Source organism: Populus nigra, chromosome 19 (assembly GCF_951802175.1).
Source record: "Populus nigra chromosome 19, ddPopNigr1.1, whole genome shotgun sequence".
Classification (NCBI taxonomy): domain Eukaryota; kingdom Viridiplantae; phylum Streptophyta; class Magnoliopsida; order Malpighiales; family Salicaceae; genus Populus; species Populus nigra.
This window is the reverse complement of record NC_084870.1, coordinates 12,218,947-12,243,161: the sequence shown is the minus strand read 5'-3', so window position 1 is coordinate 12,243,161 and position 24,215 is coordinate 12,218,947. Positions and strand designations below refer to the sequence as shown.

Below are 24,215 nucleotides of genomic sequence, written 5' to 3'. Positions count from 1 at the left end.
AAGTTTTATATTTTTTTAAATTAATATCCCTTATGTTTTTATTTTATTATAAAATTTCTTTTAAATAACAATTAGTTTTTAGTTATACGTTTTAAATTTGAAGAGTTTTTTATATTTATCTATAATTTTTTTTATTTTTTGTATGGATAAATTTTTTTAAAATAAAAAATTTTTATTTTCAGATAATATTTCTAATATGTGCAGTTTTGCATAATTTTCTTTTTTTTAATTTTATTTGATAAATTTAATTTGTGTTTCTATTTCTATTATCATTTGCTTAAATAAAAAAATAAATTTAATAAATAAATTTAACAAACACAATCAGATAAATGCCTTATTTTTCAAGATTAAATATCTTGATATATATATATATATATATATATATATATATATATATAGTTTTCAATTTATTTAATTATATGTATACGTAAAAAATTTTACTTGAGCTTAGATTTTTAAATTATATAAATGCATTGAAGAACTTGTATATATAATTTTCTTATAAAAAATAAAAATATATGATCAAACAGTTAAAATAATAGAGTTAAAGACCAACAAATAATTGCACATGATCCTTCATATTCATAGAGCCCATTTGTTGTGAAGATTTTTATTTATTTATTTATTTAAAATTAATTTTTTAAATATTTTAAAATTATTTTGATATATCATATTAAAATAAAAAATATATTATTTTAATATATTTTTAAATAAAAACATTTAAAAAAACAATTATTATCACAGCAATAAACATCCCAGTGGCTGATTCCCTGCCTCAAGCTCTTATCAATCTTGTCTCCTTAAACTTGTAGTCATCACGTTAAGAAAACCTTATCCAAACACGTACTCTCTTTTTTCACTCCTGTCTGTTCCTCTCCTTAATCAATCAACTTTCCCTACCAACACGCCACCTGTACAATCCTATCAATAGCCACCAAGCTGTCGTCACCGTCATGACTCACATCACATCACTCTGCCACGTCATCGTCATTCATACTTTATCACGATATAGCTAGCACACCGTTTGATATTGTGACCCTCGTGATATTCCAACGGCCAAGATCATTCAATTTCAAGCTCTCAAGTTACCAGATAAACGTCCTTGTTTGCACGTGATAAGGAAAAACAAAAAGCGCCGTTAAAAGAGCGTTCATTTGCCGCGTTACACAATTCCCAGTCACCTATTTTAAATTTTTATCCTTTGCATAAAAATAAATTAAAAGATTAATTATTATTAACCATTATTCTCTTTCTAGAAATCTTCTGCAGCCATGATCATCTCGTACGAACAAACAAACGCCCGTTAACGGCGTCGTCGAAACCTACACATCTACATTTCACAACGTCGACCGACGGCGGTGTCGCCGGTGAGGGATTGACAGTCCGGCGGTACGGACCGAACCATTTGTTTTGCATGTAACGGTTTTTTCTCCAAGGAGGTAGAGAGAGCTCTCTACTCTTCAACGATCTCTTAGATGCGTCACTGATGCTCTTCACGATCGTCTTCAAATCCTCACTTCTGCCTACAAAAACACGAGGAAGAGAGTGCAGAAGCTTCGAGAACTGACTCGTAGGTCTCGCAATCTCAAATTGAGAAGCGAAATCGAGATCCACCACGTAACGGTTTTGCAATGTGGAGGATTTTGATTGCACCACGTCGATGAACTCGTATCCACCGGCGGTTAAACCACCGCCACCAGAAGATTCCCATTTAGTCTTACAGATCGCTGCATTGTGTCCTAACTCTCTCAAGAACGACATCACTTTGCGCCTCAAAACCGGTCTTTGATTAATGAAGCAAGAAAAAGCTTCCATCGCTTTCGAAACATGAGCGGATAATAAATTCCTGTATGAATCCCTACTACCTGATCTCAGGATACCTTCCACGAAATCCTTACAATCGGCAACTGAGTCAACTCGATCTGAATCCGACTCGTAACCATTAACTGAGTCGTGAGTTAAATCTGAGTCGTGAGTTAAATCTGAGTCGTCATTCTCAAGAAAGCCATGAACGAGCTCGGATAAACAAGGTAAGTCGTCGTCGTCGTCTGCTGAGTGTTCGCTACCGCTACTGACATAACTGAGTTGCCTACCGACGAGTCGAGCCTTTGCTTTATCGTCAAGAGGACCGGTAACCCGCTTAGATCTCACAAAACCTGACATATTCTTTTTTCCAGTTTTATGTTTTCAAAGTTTTGTTTTTATTTTTTTGAAAGCAGTTGATGTAGCTGTGTATAAGGAGAAGAATTGAGGGTTTGAGTGGCTAAGCATAAATTAAAGCTTACAAGACAGGGAACATGGAGAACAAGAAACATGTGATGTGAGAAGCTTTATAAAGAGAAAAGGGAAAAGAAAAACTTAATGATTTTTTTAAGAAGATAAGATAAACTAATTTTGGGAAAGGAATTTGGCTGGGAATATTCGGTGGAAGTGTAATTAATTCATTGGGATTCGTTACTTTTTTTAATATCTGGAAAATGGGATGAATTACTCGAAGAAAAAGAGTTAGCTGTTAAGAGGAGAAGAGAGGATATACGGGGTGGTATCCGATTAGGGAGGAGTGTGTGGCAAGCATATCCAACGGCACCTAGGGTTTATTCCAGTTGCACTACTAGGTTACACGGAGGGATAAGATTTTGCAGTGATTGGTGGGGCCATGATTTGAAACGTGGATTTAATGGAGACCCATCGGTAGATATGGTGGGGTATAAGATTAGTCTGCCTCTTCAGGGCAGGAAGGGTGAGGGCCGGGGAGCCTAGTTGTGAAGTTTGCTGTCTTGATTTGAGAAATTTGAGATTTAATTCCATTCGTGTTTGTTTTTAACTTGAATAAAATATTGATATGTTGATAAACTTTTTAATGATAAAGCTAATCTGATGGTCTGTAAATTAACTGTTACCGAGGTCTTTTCCCAGGTCAATTCTTAAATTGAATCTAACAACTATGGAGGCCGCTAACTAACCTGTGGGATTTCCGTGAGATTTCACTTGAAAGTGGATTGTAATTAACCATGTGATTGTGATCATATTCATTGCAGGATTAGCCAAAAATTACTTAGGATTTAAGAAAGAACTGTTTGAGCTGTGACTTTCGTTGAAACAACTACCTTACTGCCATTAATTATTGCAGAGTTTATTGCCGCTGGACTCCGAGATGGCCTGTAAGATTTCGAGATTGCTGAAACATGTGGGCAAGACATATCATGCTGTAATTCACACATCGCCTGGAAAACGATGCCGCCAAAGTATTCAGACCAGGTGCTGTAATACCGATCTGCGTATAATAGATTATTAGAAAATAATATATTAAGATAGTTTTTTGATATAGCATCGGAGTCTTGATGATTAAACGATTACGAGTTTAAATCTTACTATTCTTGTTTATTTGATAAAAATTAAATATAAAATAACATGAATTTGTTACAAGTTTCAAATTCAAAAAGATTTTCACTTATGAAAGTATGTTAAAGAATAGTATAAATTATATTTTAAAATCTTATCTAAAATTTTAAATTATTAGGTTTAAATAATTCTTTTGATATAAATTGAAATAGTTATACTTTAAACATTTTTAATTATCTGCTTTTTAGTCTGCCTCATTTTGTCATGACCTTTAAAAATTACACGGAATGTTTAGATTTCCTTGATAATATCCGGAGTAATGACATATTATCGCGTGTGGTGCAGGTTAATTCTATGTTCAAAACAATAGCTGCTGGAGCAATTCTTGCAGTTGGGTACGTATAGTAAGAGAAGTATGTTCAGTTCTATTAGATTGATTAAACAGTAGAAATTCATTTCAATAATGCCATCTTGAGTCTTTTTTTTTTTCCTTTCCTTCAACAATGACTTCCAGGCAACAAATTAATTATATAGGCCACTGTTGTTTTCTTTATACTCCAACGATTGTTGTGCCTTGAAAGCCAACATCTTTGACAGATGGATCAATCAAATACCATGCCGACAACTCCATCTAGCTGTACTGATATGGCCTTTCGTCTTTGAAAATCAGCTTGAGCGGCCTCTCAGTTGTGTGCACACCACAACCTTGCCTTTAATCTTTGCACGGTTTAGACTCTAGAGTATTATCCATGCAAAAGCTGGGGGGGTCACTAACCTTGGAAGGGAGAGTCTTGCCCTGAGACATCTTCTCTCCAGCTATTATGGAATTCGTTTGAGTAGGTGTTAGGGCAACATTAACGCTGTCGGATAATATATAATTGCAGATTAACTGCTGGCCTTGCCAACTCCTATATGGTAACTGACTCTTCAAGGAACGATCGAGACTATAATATAGTTGAATGATTGCACAGTTGTTGCTTTAGTGGCTATATAATCTTGCAATCCAGCTCCAGTAACATCTAGCCATGATTGGAAATTGGGAACTCGTCAGGTCTTGAGTTATCCAGCAAGAATTATAGGAGTGAATTTTTCTCGATCAATTTCACTGCAAGTAGACCAGTACCTTTGTGCACTCTAGTTGAAATACCAGCATTAGCATGGTACATCTGAGCCAGGTTTATAAAATCTGTTTAATATTTTAATTAATGTAAAAAAATTTCAGTTAATGAAATTATAATAAATCAACATTGATTGTGGCGATTTTTAATTTAATATATATTTTTTAATATTTAATATCATGAAGATGTTTGATTTTGATAAATGAATAAAGCAAACATATATACAATCAATTAACTATATAATCTAAAAATCTAATTAAGAGAATCAATAATTGATAAAAAAAAAAAAACAAGAATCAACGACGAAAGGGTGCTCGAGCAATTTATGTTGAAAGGGTGGTTAATTGTAATCAATGAATCCATAATTATTGATTGAAAAAACCTATTGTTCTCAACTTGATTGTTATTACTACTCCACATCAACGTGATTTTGAATATCGAATTCTTTTAACACATACCGAAGAATCATGATCAATTTTAAAATGAGTTATTTTAAGCCATATAAATTAATTAGTATAAACTAAAATATAATGAATTATTAACTATCAAATCCTTGCTATTAAAAAAAAAGGAAGGAATTATCCACTTTTTTTATTTAAAAAAATGGTGTTTTTTTCGTGATATTAAATATCATAAAAGTATGCATCTTAGATTGATCAATAATCAATTATCAAACCTCAATTATTATAAAACGAATTTAGCAAGTTATCATTATTTTCTTATGAGGTTGCATGAAGAATCATTATTTTTTACAACAACAATTATTTCGTATATTAATTTTGAAAAAATAATTAAAAATCCAAAGTCATGAAAAATCATTTTTAGTTTTTGTGAGGTTGTAAAAATAACCGTTAATTATTTGGAGAAAATGATAAAATAGTAGATAATAAAAAAAAATTAAAGCAAAGAAGACTGAGCCAGGCCTTCTCGCGTGGGCATGGTGGCAACAACTAGTTGTTTGACAAAAATGGGATACAGTCTGAAGTGTGTAAAAAAATTAATGCAAAGGGGAGAATTGCATGATCCTTAGCATATGAATTTTCTTTAACTGATATGAACTTTGAATGCATCATATCTTCTGTGATAGGATATTGCAAGATAAAGGCATACACCTTAGTGAACTCAAAAGCTACGAAAGCTATCAGCAGTAGAAGGCTTGTTTCTACAACGAAAGCACATTCAGAGCAATAGGACTCCTGACCTTGTGAATACCATTACTCCATGTCAGAGCTCCAAACACAAAATTCCCATCACTAGTCTTCAGAGGTTTAAAATCTATCTTGAAAGACAGTTTTTCGCCTGTCTTTGTGAACTTGAGAGTAGTAGGTGTCACTGTAACTTGAACACCAGGTGGATAATCAACCTTCGCAACATAAACAGTTTGTCCTGTACCATAATAAGTAACTGTTCTGTACACTGATATGCTTCCATTCATGTTAGACACGCCAATCGAGGGGTAGTTGAAATCGTATGATGGTTTAGTTTGCTTTGGGCAATAAGTTGGCTGTCCTGTGAGATTTTTCAATTGTGCAGGGCTTGCACCAGTGCTGCAGAGAAAATTAATAACGTCATTGGAATCAAAGTCATAAACTAGTCCTGGATTCAATGCTGCTAGTGGATTTATGTGTCCGGATCCATAGTCAAAAGGTGTGGCCTGGGTGTCATCTGGATCTCTCCCAATAAGTTTTCGAGTGTTATCCATGACTATAGCTGTAAAAATGAATTCAAGTGATAGATGTCAGATATGGAGAAAGATGTCCAAAAAACTTGTTAGTGAATGAAATTTTTCTGATAATTTTTCACCGCTGCAACATCTAACCTGTTGTCATTATTGCTGACTTTATTGCTGCTGGACTCCAAGAAGGTCTGTAAGATTTCAAGATTGCTGCAACTGCTGAAGCATGTGGGCAAGACATGGAGGTTCCAGAGATTATGTTGTAGTTCACAGATCGCCCAGCTGCGTCATCAGTTGACACTGGAGACCATGCTGCCAAAATATTCAGACCAGGAGCTGTAATATCTGGCTGCAAATGGAATTCACATAGTCAAGCCAAATTGTGCCTCAAACATTTCAATTCCTTCTTGTCTGCCTCGTGTAGTCATCAACTTTAAAAGGTACACATGATTGAATGGATATATTTAAAGGTTGGATAGGGTTTACCTTGATGATATCCGGGGTTATAATATTTGGTCCTTGTGAAGAAAACACTGTCACTTTTGGTGCAGGTTTGGTGTTCAAAACAGTAACTGTTGGCGCAATTCGTGCAGCTGGATTCCTATAGAAAGAGAAGTGCGTTTAGTTCTGTTAGATAAGTATTAAATTTCAATTCTATAATGCCATTTTGAGGCTTTATTTTCTCTTTTTTATGTTTCTCTCTTATGAATTCTTTAGGCATCAAGATAGAGAACTCACTTTTGTGCTTGCATATATGCCTGAAGTTGTTGTGCTTCTTCTTGACCGATTAATGTGCTTGGTATTACAGACTGAAAGCCAATTTCTTTGACAATTGGATCAATCAATATCATTCCTACACCTCCACCTAGTTGTACAGCTACAGCCTTTTTTCTTGGATCATCAAAAAGAACCTCAGTTATGCACACCACAATCTTCCCTTTAGTCTTTGCAGGGTCTAGAGTATTGTCCTTGCAAAAACTGGGAGACAGAATAGATTAGAAACCACTGCTTTAAGAACAAGAACAACTCACTGGTTTTGCTCCTCAATGGTCAAGAGTTTGGGTTCTCTCAGGGCTACTGGTGGTTTATATGGTCATTAACTTCAGGGTCTGTGGGATTAGACGAAATACACGCAAGCTAACCCGGACACTCATGTTAATAAAAAAAAAAAAGAACAACTCACTGGTCTTGTATCTAGGGAATCTGGTGAAACTTTATTTTATTTTCACTACCAAGTCAGAAGGTATTGATTGATATTGAATAGGATGGTGAAAAATCTAGGATTCTTTGAATTTTTGTTTCCAAGAATTAAAATTCTTCATAGGAACTTGGTTGATTTGAAGAACTTGTTTCAGAATTAGATAAAGGACTTGGAGATTAACTCCTGAGGTAATCGATTAATGAAGGCTTTGTGAGTTGCAACAGAAAGAGTCACTGCCAGATTATTTTTTCTCTCAAGTAAGCTAACTGAAGAATAAACATATGATATGGAACATATATAAGAGTTAGATAATGTCTCCAGAAATATTGAAGTTGGACTCTTCATGAAGCTTTGTAGCTCTATCATATATATTTAATCAAATAAAGAAGATACCTCGCATTCTTTGCTGTAACACCTGGTACAGCTGCATCACTTCCAGCTATCAAACCGTATGAGGTTTCCATTTTCAGAGGATTTAGTGAAAAACCCTGAGAACACAGCAATGTTTTCATGTGAAGAAAGTTCTTACTAAATACAGTAGCTATATTGGCCCCAATCTTTTGTTTTTACGCACAAAGAAATGAAAAGGAAAAAAATATGATAACGTTTGCAAAAATCACCTTCAAAATTTGTGAATTTCCAAGATAAATGTTTGAGTCAAATTCCCTGTCCAAAGAGCTAGCAGCAACAGTGAGGATCCAAGGAGCAACATTGGCTGCAGTCTTTGGGGAAAATGAGTTCCCTGCTGAAGAAGACACAACTATTCCTTTCCTGAATGCATGGAAAGCTCCAACAGAAGTTGCACTCTCAAAGTAAATAGGCTCAGGAGGGTTAGCACCAAAGGAAAGAGAAAGGATATCAACTCCATCATTGATTGCATCGTCCATGGCAGAAAGAATATCAGCATCATTGCACAGGTTAAACCAGCAAGCCTTGTAGATGGCAAGTCTGGCATATGGTGCACCACCTCTTGCAGTACCTCTGGCCATCCCAAATAAGCTAACATTAGACACCACAGCTCCAGCTATAGTTGAGGCAGTGTGGGATCCATGGCCATCACTGTCTCGTGCTGATCGGAAGAAAGTGCCACCGAAATCTTCTAAGGGCCCATTTTCTGCTTCAAATCCTTTGAAGTAGAACCGTGCTCCTACAACTTTTCTGCAATTTCCAATCCAATACATATTGTTGCCACTCATGATTATATTTCGTTGAAATTCCGGTATTAATCACGAAACTAAAAATCAAAGTCCTTTATCTTTTTTTAATCAAAATAGTCCTTTAAATCAACTTTTGTGCCTCATGATTGGCCATGATTTAAAATTGATAACCATTCAGAGAAAGAATGCTGGTACATTGGAGCAAAGGAAATGCTAGATACCTGTTGCAGTTAGCTGATGTAAAATTTTCACCAGCAACACATTCTCCCTTGAATTTCACAGGCACAGTGCCTAAGCCTGTATCGCTGAAGCTCTCAGACTCGGGCCAAAATCCTGCAGTAATGAATTAATGATGAAAAATGATTTACTGTAATTGTGCTGAAAATGGAGCAAGAGAGAGAGTCCATGAAGAGCTGGATATAATTGGCAACAAAAAAGAGCTGAATGTGAAGAATTACCTGTATCAATGACACCAACAATAACATCAGACACTGACGAAGTCACTGGCCTTTGGTTATTCGCATAGGGAGAGTTTACGCCTAAAAAATCCCATGAATGCGTTGTGTGGAGCTGATTCGTTCGGCTCTCGAACACAGAAACAACCGAATCACTTTCTGCAGCAAGAGTGAATGTGATAAATCAGTATAGCTATATATACTAGTAAATTATCCGTGTAGTTCAAAACAAATCTGTATGTGCAATGTTAGATGACATGCTTCGGTTGGTCTTTTTCCTTCTGTATCTCTCCAAAACTTTTTCTTAGCAAAACTGTTATCGGGTTGACAAAAACATAAGAAAATTCTTGAGAACACAGTACCTGCAAGCTGCTGAGCTTGCTATTGTGTTAGAATGGCTGAAAAACCTCTAAAGCTTTTCGTATAATGGTGAAGAGCTACTTCCTTCGCTTCATCGAAACTGAAAATTGGACAGATTCTTCAGCAATGTCAATATTAAACTAAAAATCTTAGTGCATTAAAACAGAGTAATTAGGTCCTTGCCTTCCAGTAACTGAAGCAAGTATCTCATGGTTATCATTGATCACGGATTCTTCATTGGGGTGTGAATGCTCTCCCATGTAAACTATATAATGCTGCATATTGACAGAAAGCAAAAGAAACAAGAAAGCTCAATAAGTCACCATTTTAACATACTTGTTTCATCATTGCGTAAGCAAGACACTCATAATGCAATTTGTTGAGTACTTGAGGCAATGAAATGCCATCAGATTATCCCATGAATATTACCAATATTCACAGGCAAACATGCTTTTCATAACTTTACTATCTCATAGTCTCACAGGCTTACCTTTGTCTTCTCAGTGGCTGTGGCTCCATGAACTTGTGCAACTGTGATGAATAAGAGAAAAGCAAGAAAATTGTCAACTCTCATGATTGTTAAGCAAGCTTTAGCAAGCAGAGGTGATAGAAAGAAAAACTATTAAGTGGCTAAAAGTATGGACTCAGATAACTGAATACATCATACATGCCTTTTTACAGCCCAAATCCAAATTCCAAAGAAGAAAGATTATACATTATATTAACATTCCAAAGCCGGCTACAGAAAAAGAATGAGGGGGGGGGGGGGGGGGCATATATGAAAGGTAATATACTCCAAGTTAATAATGCATTCAAAATACATGTTACTGTGTATAATTGGTTTCTAGTTGAAGTCTTGAAGCCGGCTGCAGTTGGTCCAAATATTTCCTTAGCCGGATAACCTTTACGACACTAACAAAGAATATGTGTCAATGCGAGGACCATTTCTACTTAGCAGAGGTGTGAACTTGGAAAGTTATTTTAAGCACATAAAAATATGCTGACATATTGGAGTTTTGAGCATGTTTCTATACAATGTATGCTTTAAAATATAGTACATATGGTCCATGGAGTATGGACTGGTATGATAAGCAACTCAAGGGTATGGCATCTCTCTATCATATAGTAATATTTAGCTGTCCGGTGATGTTTGAAGTTCGAACTTGGTGACATACATGCACATCACAGTTGTGTTTTTACTTCTTCCCATTTTTGATAGATGCCAAATTTTGGATGGTTTAAATTTATGTCAACTCTCAACGTTCGAAGACCCAAATTGAAGGCAAATTACTTCAGGTTTTTATCACTACCTCGCCGAAGAATAAACTGTGGTGCTCATGTGAACAACGACAATCGATCACATATTTGTGTCTGATCTCTTTGCATTACCCAAATGGAAGTGTTTCCGAGTCGAGACCTGGTCCAGCTTCCAAGGAATGACTTGGATGATATTTCTAATGTGCTGTGACTTAATTGCTTGAACCTGGCCAGAGATGCATTTTGTGCGAGGAAAATAAATGAGAAGGATCAAGACCTCCTGCTTGATTCCTTTTTTGCATGATCTCGCTCCTTATCACGGCAAGCTCTGAAAAGAAGCAGCAATAAAAGGGCCCACAGGCTTGCTGGTTTTGCTGCTGTTGTTCCCAAAACGAGGGGGGGAAAGACTTTCCTGTTGAGATGATTAACACTTTGACTCATTAACTGAATAAAATCCAGTGTTTGGCTCTTGTGACTTCCATTCATTAGCTGACAAAGGACAGAAAAGTGTGTCCAGAACCCAACTACATCCACATGACTGCTGCATCCATTGAACAGCAGCTATGCATCTCTGGAACACAGCAACCACAGGCATAAATTTTGTGTTTATTGATTTACTTGTGTTCGTACACTTTTTCCTTATCTGCAAAGTGAAACCGCAGGTACTAACCAAGATCCATGTTGGCCAAAGATTCATACCCAAGACAAAGCATAGAGGGAGTGTCCTGGTAACTAATCCGAATACCAAATCAATTGAAACTTGAGCATATGTATTGATAATGTTAACAAAAGAAAATAACTCAAATAAACAAGTTGCTGCCTGTCCTAAACGGCTGCAACGGGAAGGACTCCATATTAAAAAATCCAAACTGCAACTTTTCCTCAGAACCCTTTGAGACAATAAGAGAATAATAAATCACTATACAGAACCATTTTTTGTTGGTGCTCGTTTGACCGATTCTAGGCAATGGTATGCATTTACCTTGGCTGGTATTCACCTCATCCAGGCATCAAGGTCAAAAACATAAGAGAATAGCAAATGTATTCATAAATACACTTGCTAAGAACTAAAGCCCCCCAGCTCGTATAAACAAAAAAAATTGACACGCAATACCCTATGGCTCCAAGATATCCCTGAAACTCGACCAACTGGCAAAAACACATAGTTAGTAAGCAATATTACACCGCAAACATAAGTTGGCAAGAAGCATAATATTGGACATGATGCACTAGCTAAGAACTAAAGCCCCCCAACTCGTATAAACAAAAAAAATTGACACGCAATACCCTATGGCTCCAAGATATCCCTGAAACTCAACCAACTGGCAAAAAAACATAGTTAGTAAGCAATATCACACCACAAACATAAGTTGGCAAGAAGCATAATATATGCATCATGTCCACGATCCTGGGACAATATTTCTGAAACTCTTCTTTTCACACAATTTCAAACAAGCGTTTTCAGTCATTCCATCCCAATACAAAGGGAAGGTCAAGTCACCTTCCCCAAAGTTAAATATTTCGGTGGATCCAGCAGCAATAACTAATCACATAGGTTGCACTCACAGGCATTGGCCAGTGTGTCTCTGTCATCATCTTCATTAACCTTCCTCCCCAAACTCTTTTGTGAATCTCTCATGGACATCCAGATCAGCTTTGCTCACTGTTGGCTTTTGTCTTGCTAGGACCTTGTCAAAATCTGTTTTCATGATAGGGGGTGGAAGGATCTGCAGATGTGGTTATCAGCATTCAACAAAATTTAGTTACTACAACAATAAACAAAGCATCAAAATGAAAACACCCCACTTGTTATCTCTCAAGGTCTACATATGTTTCCCCACAAATAAATATCTTTTTTATACATGTTTAGAGAGAGAGAAAACAAAATCTTTGATTTTAATTAGCAAATCAGATCCAAAGCATGCCCAGAGCCATTGCTCTGTGCAGTGGTAAAGACATGGTATTCCAAACATAACACTGCAAGTTCAAGTGTTATGAGCAGCCAAATCATCAAAAAAGCTGAAGGCAAGCCTAATCCTATATTCTCCCTGTCAAACCCAAAAAAAAGAGGCAATAACAGGTTTTATTTTAAAGCATCAGCTAATACCTTTTCTGCAAGCCCTTGTGCTGCAAGGTCCTGCATGGAAATTTGGACATTACCAGGTTGCTTCGGTCCACAAGGCATCCACATATCATCAGAAGTATGTATGAAAAACATAGCATCTTGGGTTTTACGAACTGGTTCAAAGAGGACATCTTTGACCTGAGGGGAGCAAAAATAGGCACAAAGCATGGTGTTAGCCACTCAACCATTACAACCAAGAAAAAAGAAGTTTTGAAATGAAAGACTGAAGTGGCACTGTGCTTACACAAACAGAAATATCTGAACCTGAAAAGCCCTCTGTCCTTCGTGCCAAGCTTTCAAAATCACTTTCAGTCAAGTTGTGAGGAGTATCTCCTAGATGCACCTGGGCAAATAATTTAAGCAACATCAAAATCCATAAAATATGCAGCTCAATAAAAATGATCTAATATCAAAATATGTCTCATAATAGAATACTATATTACAAAATCAACGACAAGTCCTGATACCTTGAACATATGTTGACGAGCCTTCAAATCGGGTAGCGGGATATATATGCGCTTGTCAAAACGTCGTCGGATGGCCTGTATTCACACTGATTAGAAATAGTGCCAAATAGTCCACATGATTCAAAATTAAATACCAGAAATAATCTCAGAAACCCCCTTACCTGATCTAGAGCATATGGAGTATTTGTTGCTGCAAGAACAAGAACCTTCTGGTCAGTGGTTCCTACCCCCTATATATCAGAAAAATAAGGTCAGACTTATTCACAATAAAATTGAAATTGTGGGCAATGTTCACCTATATGTTAGTTGGATTTTACATAACCATCCCGAATTCCAGGATACAATAAAATACTAGAAATAAGGAATTTATAATCCATAGTGTCAAGTTTATGTTAATAGCTTAAAACTGACATAACTAAAAACCACATTCACTTAATCTTCTTATTTCTAAGGCCAAGAACTTCTCTCAGCCAGAATCTTTGGCAATTGTGTTTAACAATTCTCTCAGACATAGTCAAATCAAATTTTATGTCATAAAATGAAAAGCATTGACAGTTGCAACCAAAATAAGCTACAATGAGCTAGAGGGCAAGATACAAGCCTTATAATAGCATAGAAAAACATAATGGTAATGTCCTTCATCAACTTCCAACACATGAAAACAGATACCTGCATCTGCACGAGAAGTTCAGTCTTGATACGTCTCGAAGCTTCACTCTCATTGCCCTCTCCACGTTGACCACACAAGGAATCTATTTCATCAACGAAAATGATTGAAGGAGCACTTTCACGGGCCATTTGGAAAAGGTTTGAAACAAGCTTTTCACTCTCACCCATCCACTTTGAAACCAGATCTGATGAAGAAACACTGGGGGGGGGGGGGGGAGTTCAAAACCAGCAAGTTACGGTCTCATCACAAACATAATCAACAACAGAACAGGTGAGATGTTAACAGAAAGGCAAGAAACATGACAGCAGCAGCAGCAAAGAATATTGCTCCCTTTAGAAGGGGGAAAGGAGAAAAGCATGCATGAGACTAAGACGGAAATTAAACATCAAACTGACAGATGTTTATCTTAAGGCATACATAGAAAGGTTTATTTTGTAATTAAGAAAATATATACCTGAAAAAAGTGGACTCTGCTTCAGTTGCAACAGCCTTGGCCAAGTATGACTTTCCAGTTCCAGGTGGCCCATACAAAAGAAAAGCCCTCCAAGGTCGTCTCTTACCTAAAGAGAGCAAATGGAGGATGCATCAGTTTAACAAAACAAAATAAGTCAAATTTGTGAATCAAAATGTTTACAAATTAAATAGAACAAAGGAAGGAATAGCTGCAAATGTGACCGAGTTCCTTCTCAGTAATCAGCAGTAGTGTAAATGAAGCATAAAAGCAATAACCATTCCTATGCCCTCATTTTAGCTGCTCTTTCAAAATGAAGAACATCAGCTATTCAAAGCCTTTGCTACAACATGTAAAGTCATTACCAAGCACACGGGTGAATTGATGAGCCACAAGACGATGCCAATAAGATGGCCCAACATTATGTGGTGATAAAGTGCATGGCTCAGTTAATTTCCTTTGAGGCAGAATAAGCAGCTCATGGACGCCAGATGAATAGCACCTCCATAGGCAATTGTCAATCATTTATCAGAGGTCTCTCATGTCTACCACATTCACAAATATGGGTTCTTATATGTATGCAGTGGACACATGTATTCCAGTATCCACATTCAAAGAAGAGTGCATGGGTGGGCAGGTTGGTGTGCTTGCTTGAAGAGGTGGGTGAGAGTCACAAGAATGCATGTGTGACTCTGTGTGTGTGAATGGTGCCACTAGATTCTTAAAAGGATTTGTTAAATTTGTTCATATGATGGCGCCAAAAATTCAAAACGGTGACACCAGCAAACATGGAACTTTCTCATTGATGATATATCAAAGATAATATGAATACAAATTAACAGGTTGTCATACAAATACAGATGGCCAATATTTGCAATCTAAAGATCAAATGAAAAGCAGCATGGATTTCACTGATGGAAGGTTGTCCTAATAGAGTAGGGTGATATATTTGACAGCAATAATATGCAAATTATAAATTCCAAAATTATATGGTAATTGAGGGATACAGGACTTGAAAAGAAAATGATGAACTACCTCTGAAAAACAAAGATCAAAATCCCTCTAAAAATCTAAATCTCTTTCCCTCTCATTGATATGAAGTTCATATAATAGTACACTATTGGGAAAGTAATCATAAACCGCACTGAAAGAAAAATCGAAATACAACCAAGTGAATCGTGAGAATTTCTAAGATCCAGAAAGGCATTTCCTAGCATGGTGTTCCTCTTCATGATGTTATGATGGTATAAATTCACAACAGGTTGGTATACTCAAGAGTTGGACATCATTGGGACACCAGTAATCGTTTTAGATGAGAAAAGGAAAATGAAAAGGGCAGCAATGGTGTAAGAAGTTGATTAACCATGCATACCTTGCCATTTATGTGGCTGGCGAGAGGTTTCAATTCTGGGGCAATAACTGGTTATCATGGGAGTTTTCGCCATGATGATAGTAGTTCAGCAGAGAAGCAAATTTTCTCTTTTCAGTTTAGAAACAGAACAAAAGTTAGATTTATTCACTTAATTTAATTCCAGAAGCTAAATATGCATCTCTCAGAGGGTGACCAGACAGTGCTTCCATTAGCAGTGGTAGAGGATTTTCCAGGTGAGAAACAGGTGCTAGATATTTATAATTTTCATTCAAATTTTGAATTTATCATTCATCGTTTATCTTCTAAAAGGAATTCATCAATTCAGTGTAATGAACATGGAACAAGAAAATACAAAGCAATGCTACCAAAAACATGAAAATGAATTACCCTCCCACTCTATCTAAATCATAACAAAGGACAAATGACATTCATATTAACTACATTCTGGGCAAAATAAAAACACCAGACTCCGCAAAGCAGCTCCGTGGAGAAAACAAATTAGCAAAATACCCAACATAATAACAGATTATAAACATAGAAATCACGTTCCATTCAGCACAATACAATACGGAGTCAATTAGCCGATTAATAATCACATTCAACTCGCACGTAGCACAGAATGAACCCAGTCTTTAATCCCCATTTATCAGAAAAATCACAAACTGATTTCTAATTAATCAATCAAGCAATCCAAACCAATTCACAAAACAACTAGCATAATATAAATGTTTCCTCCTAAAACACCACACAAATACAAGTTCCCATTTTCAAGCACAACTCGCCAAACCCAAGAAAACCCAAATCAGCAAAAACGCAAAATACCGACCTGTAAAAAACTGAGGGAACTTCACAGGCAAAATAACAGCTTCTTGCAAAGCCTGTTTAGCACTCTCAAGCCCAGCCACGTCATTCCATTTCACATTAGGCTTTTCCCTCACGATCGCCGAATTCAATCCAGCTCTCAACTTATCTTTCTCCGGATCATCCCCATCCTCGCCATCTTTAGGCTTAGTCTTTGCCCTCGTCGCAACAGCAGCATCCCCATTAGAATTAGGGCCAGGACCTCCTTCATCAAGAACAGTCCTGATCTCCTCCGCCCGACGAAGATACTCGGTGAATTTTTGAGTAATAGCTTCACGAATTTTAGGGTTCTTCTCGTATTTCAAGTGGGTCTTGAAGTATTCAAGTGCGTTCATGTATAAAGGAAACGCCTTCGAGTAATTCCCTGCATTGTCTTCTTGTACCGCTTGTTTCACGTACTCTATTGCTTGTTCTTTGAAATTGCTGTACATAGCTAGGGTTTGATTTTGATTCGATTTATGAGAGGATTGATGATGGCGATTGCATGAGAGATTCCAATTTTGGAGAAAAAGTTTTAACCCTGGAAATTAGGGATTTTGTTGATAGGAGAGACCGGGGATGGGATATTTGAGAGGAGGGAGGGGTTGGAGAGGAATGAAGGAAGGAAGGAGGGGAGGATTAAGGAAAGTGGGTTATGATCTAAATCTTAGGTTTGCTAAGTTCACCGATGACTAGTTTGCGAGTCAGTCAATGATGGCCGTGGTGAATTTAAAAAATAAATAAATAAAATCTATTTAGCATTGAAAATTTGAATTTGTTGCCCCTTTCAAAATTTGAAGAGGTAATTTCATGTAAGCCCTCGATTTATATAAAAAACCTCAATTGGATTCAAAGGTATATAAGTCTAATTGTATGTTTATTTTTGTTGTTTGATCTGTTTTTTATATTTTTTTATTTTAAAAATATTAAATTAATGTTTTTCATATATTTTTAATATGCAAATGCTAAAAATTTTAAAAATATATAACAATTTATTTTAATATATTTTTAATTAAAAAGCATTTTTATAATAAAAAAAGCACTTCATTACTAAATATATTCAGTTATCAACTATGTGTATCCGACCATTTTCAAATTAATCATTGATATACATGAAAAACATAAAATTTTATATCCAAAAAGAATTTTTTATAACAAGGCGATTTGTTTCGCACTTCATTTATAATCTTATTATAACCAGAATCAAAATTCTCTCTTTTCAGTTTAGAAACAGAACAAAATTTAGATTTATTCACTTAATTTAATTCCGGAAGCAAAATATGCATCTCTCAGAGGGTGACCAGACAGTGCTTTCATGAGCAGTGGCAGAGGATTTTCCAGGCGCTAGATATTTATAATTCCCGTTCAAGTTTTGGATTTATCTTCCATCGTTTATCTTCTAAAATGAATTCAGCAATTCAGTGTAATGAATATGGAATTAAAAAAAAATACAAAGCAGTGCTACCAGAAAGAATTGCCCTTACACTGTATCTAAGTCATAACAAAAGACCACTGACATTTATGAAGAATAGGGTGTTTCTCTATAGCATAAATTTATTGTTTGTATTTATAATTGTTTTTTAAATATTTTCTATTGATAAATATATTAAAATAATTTTTTTAGTTTTTAAAAATTATTTTGATACCAACAAATTCAAATAATTTAAAAACATTAAAAAAATTTAATTTAAAAAGATAAAAAAAAATTAATTTTAATATTTTTAAAATATAAAAACAAAATTTTATTGGCAAAATAACAGCTTTCTTGCAAAGCCCGTTTGGCACTCTCAAGCCCAGCCACGTCACTCCACTTCACATCAGGCTTTTCCCTCACAATCGCCGAATTCAATCCAGCTCTCAACTTATCTTCCCCGGATCACCCCCATCCTCGCCATCTTCAGGCTTAGTCCTCGGCCTCCTCGCAACAGCAGCATCCCCATTAGAATTAGGGCCAGGACCTCCTTCATCAAGAACAGTCCTGATCTCCTCCGCCCGACGAAGATACTCGGTGAATTTTTTACTGATAGCTTCACGAATTTTAGGGTTCTTCTCTAACCGGTTGATTTGATTTGCAGGGAAACAAGATTCTGCTAAGAATACAAAAACATGAATGTGCCTTCAAGAATCTTATGGATAACACGGTACTGCTGCGGACATAAACACTCCTCTGTGGAATGAATGATTTGTACAGGTATTTGATTTTATTTGTGTTTTGATTAGATGGTGGAAGTGAATTGAATTTATAAAATAATAAATAAATATGGACAACTTGCTGACGTAGTACTCTTTAAAATTTTAATTATGTTGAATAAATCAAATTCAATGGAGGTTAATTTTAATTTTAATTTTAATTATGTTAAATAAATATGGACAAAAAATGAAAATATTGTTACTATGATCATTAACCATTAAAAAGAACTAAATTGAGATGGTATTTTATTATGGCTGGTACAAAAATGCACCATTTATAAAATCTGCTGTATATTGTTCATCAATGCTCTCCGTGATATCGTTCTCATGAAAAAAAATTAAAATATTTTTTACTTTTGCATTAACCAAATTCAAAAGTTTTTTCAACAAATTTGGAGCAGCTCTTCAATACTGAAGCCCTGGTTTTTGGATTTCTCTTACCTTTACATTTGAACAGGAAGATTGAAGGATGTCGTCGGTAAGATCTTTCGGTAAGATCGTGGGTGGCTTTTTTTCTGATGCCCTGGTTTTTCCATTGTCTCTGTTTCTATCAAAGCATCAAGGAGTTGTTCACTGATAGAGACCCATGTTGTCACCGACGAAGAGATTCCTGATCGATTCAATTCAAGTGGACATGAATTTTGGATCCAAATAGGTTACATGTCTAGATCCCTTTACAGGGATGACAGTGACTATCCAAATAGATTTATTCAAACAAATACGGTACTTGAATCTCTGCTGATGGCTAATGACTTTTGTTTATATTTTAAAAGTTTAAAAAAAATTAAAATTAAAATTTTTATATTTTTTTATTTTAAATTAATATTTTTTTAGTATTATTAAATTATTTTAATATGTTGATATTAAAAATAATTTTTTAAAAATAAAAAAATATTTTAATATATTTTTAAATAAAAATTAAAAAATATTATGATAATTTAGAAAAAAGAAAAACATGAGTTTGTCTAAGCGAGGGCTCTTCTCAAGAAAACATAAAAATAAGTGGGGCAAGGTGTGATTATAGGTTCAAGGATCCAAGGGGATAAAAAATTGAATTTAACTGGATTTAAAAAAGAAACGATGAATTTGATTTAACTTATAATTAAAAAAACCTAATCAAATTATTTTTAAAAATAACCAAAATTATTCAAGAAATTTTATTATATTAATAAAATAACTAGTGGTATTTTATTAGTTACTTCTAGAATCCATTTAAAATAAATAAATATAGTTAAAAGAGAGAAATACTAGGTATAGATATTCTTATTATTTTTTATGGATTATGATTTTTTTTTATCGGTTTCTTTTTTTTTAGTAAATTAAAAAAATAACTAATAAAATATCACTAATTATTATCTCAACACTATAATTTTTTTTGAATTATCCACCAGTTTATTTAAAAAAAACATTCAATTTCATTAATTTCATCATCCATGATACAACTTGCAAAACAAATACAACAAACTCTAATTGGTTTTGTCCTTTCAATCTTAACATTGCAAACACATGAAAAAATCTAAATCTAAACCTTTAATTTGTACACATTCAATGTTTCTAGCAGCAGCATCTTCATCCAACGCGTAAATAGAAATGGTCCACCTTCAACAACTCATCCTTAAAATAAAATAAAATAAAATAAAAACATAATTCCTAACAATAACCTTAATTAATTCACCCCTGAATATACGTGACTTAAACGGCTTCTCCAACATCTTGACGGCTACAATTTTCTTCTTAAATCTTAATTATCACGATATAAAGAGAATCAACATTTCTCTAACCTTAAAGAAAACCGAAGGAGACAGAGAGAGGAAAAAAGGAGAAGGTGTGTGGGAATCCTCTCTGAAACAGGATTCCTTTTCCCTTTCCACACCAGAAGTTCTTCCCTTCTCTTCATATATAATTTTCAACCCTCTCTTTTTCTCGTTGCCTTTTGCTCTTCCCTCGAATTCAAAACAGGTAATATGTTTGATTTGTTGTGGCCGAGCGCAGCTAGCGTTGTTGTTGTTGTTGTTGTTGACTGTTTCTAAATCTTGGCTTTTTTTCTTTTTTCTTTTTGCGTGTTAGATTAAAACAAGGAAATCAAGAAATCTTGAAAGACAATGGCAGAAGAACAACACCGATGCCAAGAACCACGTCTCTGCGTAAACAACTGCGGTTTTTTTGGAAGCCCAGCAACTCAAAATCTGTGTTCTAAATGTTATGGTGATCTTCGTCAATCACAGCCCCTGAATCAGCTCCTAGCCCCATCATCATCTGCTTCTGTTTCTTCCTTTTCACCCCCAACCGTTGATGTCATAAAGAACCAGATAGCTCCCGTGTTGGTGGTGGAAGGTGATGAAAAAGGGGAGTTTAAGGCTGAACCTACGGTTGTGGTTCCCCAGCAGAAGCCAAATAGGTGCTTGACATGCAGGAGGCGCGTAGGGTTGACGGGATTTAACTGCAGGTGTGGTATGGTGTTTTGTGGAACGCATAGGTACCCAGAACAACATGATTGTGAGTTTGATTTTAAGAGCTTAGGTAAAGAACAGATCGCTAAGGCTAATCCTGTTGTTAAGGGTGAGAAGCTTCAAAAGATTTAATGGAGGTCTCCTAATTCTGCAATTTACGAATTCCATCGTGATGTCGGCCGGTGGCGGTGTTAAGAGGAAGTGGTGGTCGTGGGGTTGGTGGCTGTTGGGGGTATTGTTGTAGTTGTGTGGTTTGTGTAAATTTCAAATATTTAATGCTAAGATTTTAGTATTTTCCTTTTTAGAAAAAAAAACAAATCACTTGGGCTGTTCATTTTTATTGAATTATTTGGGGGTGTTGATTGAAATGAGAATATTATATCGTTTTTTTTTTTTTTGAACTTGGAATAGTGTATTGGTTTAATTTAACATGGTTGGCTAGACGGTGATGATTTTATTTAATGGGTATAGGAAAGAGGTTAAATTGGCCCGCCGCCTGCCTTGATTTTTTCTTCTTCTATGCCAAATCATAAAATTATCAAACTGATTATTTTTAGTGATAAAAAAAAAATCAACCAATTAAGCAAGTTAAAATAATCATGAAATTATTTTAATTATCATAAAATTATTTTAATTATCTAATTAAAAGAGATGATCAAATATATGTAGTTTGTTTTCAAAATATATTTTGTTGTGTAACCATGTATACTTTACGTCGATAAATATAATTTATATATAATTAAATTATTAAATAATAATATTTTTTATTTTAAATTTTTACGTGGTTTGAACATGTTAGTTATTAATAATACTTTAAATGGTGTGAGGGAATCATTGTTCCTCCATACACAATGTATTGTGGATTATAATAGTAATTCATAGTATATTTCTCCTTTTTTTTCTTTTTTTTTTCAACTTTCTTATTTTTTTTTTTTTTTGCATTTATTTTTTTTTCAAAATTATTTTTGTTGATTTTATTTTTTAAATATTGACCTGGTTAAAAATTTCACTTTGTAATTCTTTTTTTAAAATAATGTAGATTGTTGAAGTGTTTTCCCACATAGTTTTTTTTATTTTATTTTTTTATTTTTTAAAATTATATTTGTAGATTTTTTTTAAATTGAACTAGTTGAGAATTCAGTTTTGTAAATTTTTTTCTCTAAAACAATATTGATTGCTACAGTGTTTCTTCGCATGGTTTTTTTATGATTTTCTCTGAAATTATCTTTTTTATTTATTTTTTAATATTGAGTTGGTTAAAAATTACAATTACAATATGTGAGGAAAACACTGTAACTTTCCTCGAAAATTACTATTGATTGCTACAGTGTTTTTTCCCACATGTTTTTTTTCTGTTTTTGTTATGTTTTTTCCTAAAATTATCTCTGTCAATTTTATTTTTTAAATATTAAGCTAGTTAAGAATTACAATTACAAATAAATACAAGTTTTTCCTCACAAAACACTATGGATTGTTACAGTTTTTCCTCACATAGTTTTTTTCCAGTTTCTTTTGTGTTTTTTTTGTAATATTTTTTTCTAAAATTATCTTAGTAGATTTTTTTTTAATATTGAGTTGGTTAAAATTTAACTTTGTAATAAAACTTAATCATGTAGGGAACTTTCTTCACAAAACATTGTGGATTGCTATACTGTCTCTCCACATGGTTTTTTTTCTTATAATTTTTTTCAAATTATATTTGTCAATTTTTTTTTAATATTGAGTTGTTTGAGAATTACAATTACAAGTCATTACAAATAAGACTAAATCATGTAGGGGAAGCACTGTAGCTTTCATTACAAAACACAGTGAATTGCTACGATGTTTCCAACATGATTTTTTTTTCTTTTTTTGGTGTTTGTTTTGTTATTTTTTTCTAAAATTATCTCTATCGATTTTTTTAATATTGAACTGATTAAGAATTTAGTTTTATAATTTTTTTTAGAACACTGAATTGTTGCAATGTTTTCCCATATGATTTTTTCCAAAATTATCTTTGTCGATGTTTTTTTAATATTGAGTTGGTTAAGAATAATAATTATAATAAAGCTAAATCATACGAGGAAAGCATTGCAAATTTTCTCACAAAACACTGTAGATTACTATAATATTTTTCTAAATGGTTTTTTATTTTATTTTATTTTATTGGGGAAAACACTATAGTTTTCCTTACAAAGCATTGTCAATTGCTACAACGTTTTTCATCATGGTTTTTTTTCTTTAAAAAACCATCTTTGTTAGTTTTTTTTAATATTAAGTTGGTAGATAATTTAGTTTTGTAATTTTTTTTACTTTTTATTAACAGAAAAGTTAAATCATGTGGTAAAAGCACTGTATCTTTTCTCAAAAAACATTGTAAATTGCTACAAATCATTTTGTTCAGTCTTTAAATTTTTTATCACCAACACAATTTTTTTTTTCGTCATGAAATATTTGCTCCGTCATACCTTTAATTTCTATTACTTATCTAGTGCTGATTTATAATTATAATACTATTAAATATATTTATTTTATAAACCGGTGACAGCACGGATATATCATCTCGTTTTATTCTAAATGTCAGCTTTCAATTATTTGATGTACGGTTTCATGTCTTTCGTCCAGTATTTTTAATAAACTCTGTTTTTAATACTTCTCTCTCTATCTAGTATTTTGTTTCTTATATTTTTCAATTATATATGAATTCATGATTCAGTGATTTGTGGTGCATGACTGTTCACGTGATGTTCCAGTGATTGCAATAAGCTTAATCTAAATTTTATCTATAGACCAATTAAGGTTGTTTGTTGACTGTGATTAATTTGATAGCACAAACAAGGCCATAACGACAATAAAAATTGTGTTAGTATACGCCAAACTTATCAAAATTAAAATAATTATGGGTTTGAGTGAGTATGTTAAAGAAATAATCAAAGTAAATAATATTAATTATTTAATAATAAGAAATCAAAGAATTAAGCAACTTATAACAATATTTAAAAAATGATTTCAATTATCCAATCAAAGAAAATGAATAAATTTTTTATATAATATATTTTATTTTATTCCTGTACATGTTTTGTTGCGTAGCTACAACTCATATATA

The 24,215-nt window shown here is 34.1% G+C and overlaps 5 protein-coding genes across 5 annotated transcripts; 1 reads left to right on the top strand and 4 right to left on the bottom strand.

The window, feature by feature from the left end:
• Window positions 1-1,212: 1,212 nt before the first annotated feature.
• On the bottom strand, window positions 1,213-2,643 carry LOC133679928 (uncharacterized). The gene has a single exon (XM_062102670.1). It carries the CDS (start codon window positions 2,161-2,163, stop codon window positions 1,276-1,278), a length of 888 nt encoding a protein of 295 aa, XP_061958654.1. The 5' UTR covers window positions 2,164-2,643; the 3' UTR covers window positions 1,213-1,275.
• A 2,812-nt stretch (window positions 2,644-5,455) lies between these two features.
• LOC133680220 (subtilisin-like serine-protease S) lies at window positions 5,456-9,882 on the bottom strand. The gene is given in 11 exon segments (XM_062103028.1): window positions 5,456-6,170; window positions 6,280-6,484; window positions 6,622-6,736; window positions 6,874-7,113; window positions 7,730-7,824; window positions 7,957-8,494; window positions 8,715-8,826; window positions 8,952-9,107; window positions 9,311-9,408; window positions 9,492-9,583; window positions 9,799-9,882. Coding segments are annotated over 11 exon segments (2,283 nt in total). The 3' UTR covers window positions 5,456-5,622.
• Window positions 9,883-11,888: 2,006 nt separating this feature from the next.
• On the bottom strand, window positions 11,889-17,205 carry LOC133680052 (protein SUPPRESSOR OF K(+) TRANSPORT GROWTH DEFECT 1). Its single transcript, XM_062102851.1, has 8 exons — window positions 16,477-17,205; window positions 14,282-14,387; window positions 13,827-14,025; window positions 13,319-13,387; window positions 13,158-13,232; window positions 12,935-13,033; window positions 12,673-12,828; window positions 11,889-12,292 (listed from the first exon to the last, which is right to left on the bottom strand). The coding sequence occupies exons 1-8, from the start codon at window positions 16,940-16,942 to the stop codon at window positions 12,167-12,169; spliced, it is 1,296 nt and encodes a 431-aa protein (XP_061958835.1). The 5' UTR covers window positions 16,943-17,205; the 3' UTR covers window positions 11,889-12,166.
• Window positions 17,206-17,970: 765 nt separating this feature from the next.
• Window positions 17,971-18,608, bottom strand: LOC133680219 (protein SUPPRESSOR OF K(+) TRANSPORT GROWTH DEFECT 1; the record flags this gene model as incomplete). The annotated part of the gene is given in 4 exon segments (XM_062103027.1): window positions 17,971-17,981; window positions 18,227-18,257; window positions 18,259-18,369; window positions 18,372-18,608. Coding segments are annotated over 4 exon segments (390 nt in total), but the record flags the coding sequence as incomplete, so codon positions are not given.
• Window positions 18,609-20,375: 1,767 nt separating this feature from the next.
• On the top strand, window positions 20,376-21,498 carry LOC133679440 (zinc finger A20 and AN1 domain-containing stress-associated protein 3-like). Its single transcript, XM_062102045.1, has 2 exons — window positions 20,376-20,639; window positions 20,748-21,498. Exon 2 carries the CDS (start codon window positions 20,783-20,785, stop codon window positions 21,260-21,262), a length of 480 nt encoding a protein of 159 aa, XP_061958029.1. The 5' UTR covers window positions 20,376-20,639; window positions 20,748-20,782; the 3' UTR covers window positions 21,263-21,498.
• The last annotated feature ends 2,717 nt before the right edge of the window (window positions 21,499-24,215 follow it).

What these genes read in the sequence shown, in the direction of transcription:
- LOC133680052 (XM_062102851.1), bottom strand. Translation starts at nt 16,942, where the DNA reads ATGTACAGCAATTTCAAAGAACAAGCAATAGAGTACGTGAAACAAGCG. An exon ending in CTCCATATGCTCTAGATCAG is followed by an intron (nt 13,233 to 13,318) that starts GTAAGGGGGTTT and finishes GTGTGAATACAG; the next exon opens with GCCATCCGACGACGTTTTGA. An exon ending in GTTCAGATATTTCTGTTTGT is followed by an intron (nt 12,829 to 12,934) that starts GTAAGCACAGTG and finishes TGCTCCCCTCAG; the next exon opens with GTCAAAGATGTCCTCTTTGA.
- LOC133679928 (XM_062102670.1), bottom strand. Translation starts at nt 2,163, where the DNA reads ATGTCAGGTTTTGTGAGATCTAAGCGGGTTACCGGTCCTCTTGACGAT.
- LOC133679440 (XM_062102045.1), top strand. Translation starts at nt 20,783, where the DNA reads ATGGCAGAAGAACAACACCGATGCCAAGAACCACGTCTCTGCGTAAAC.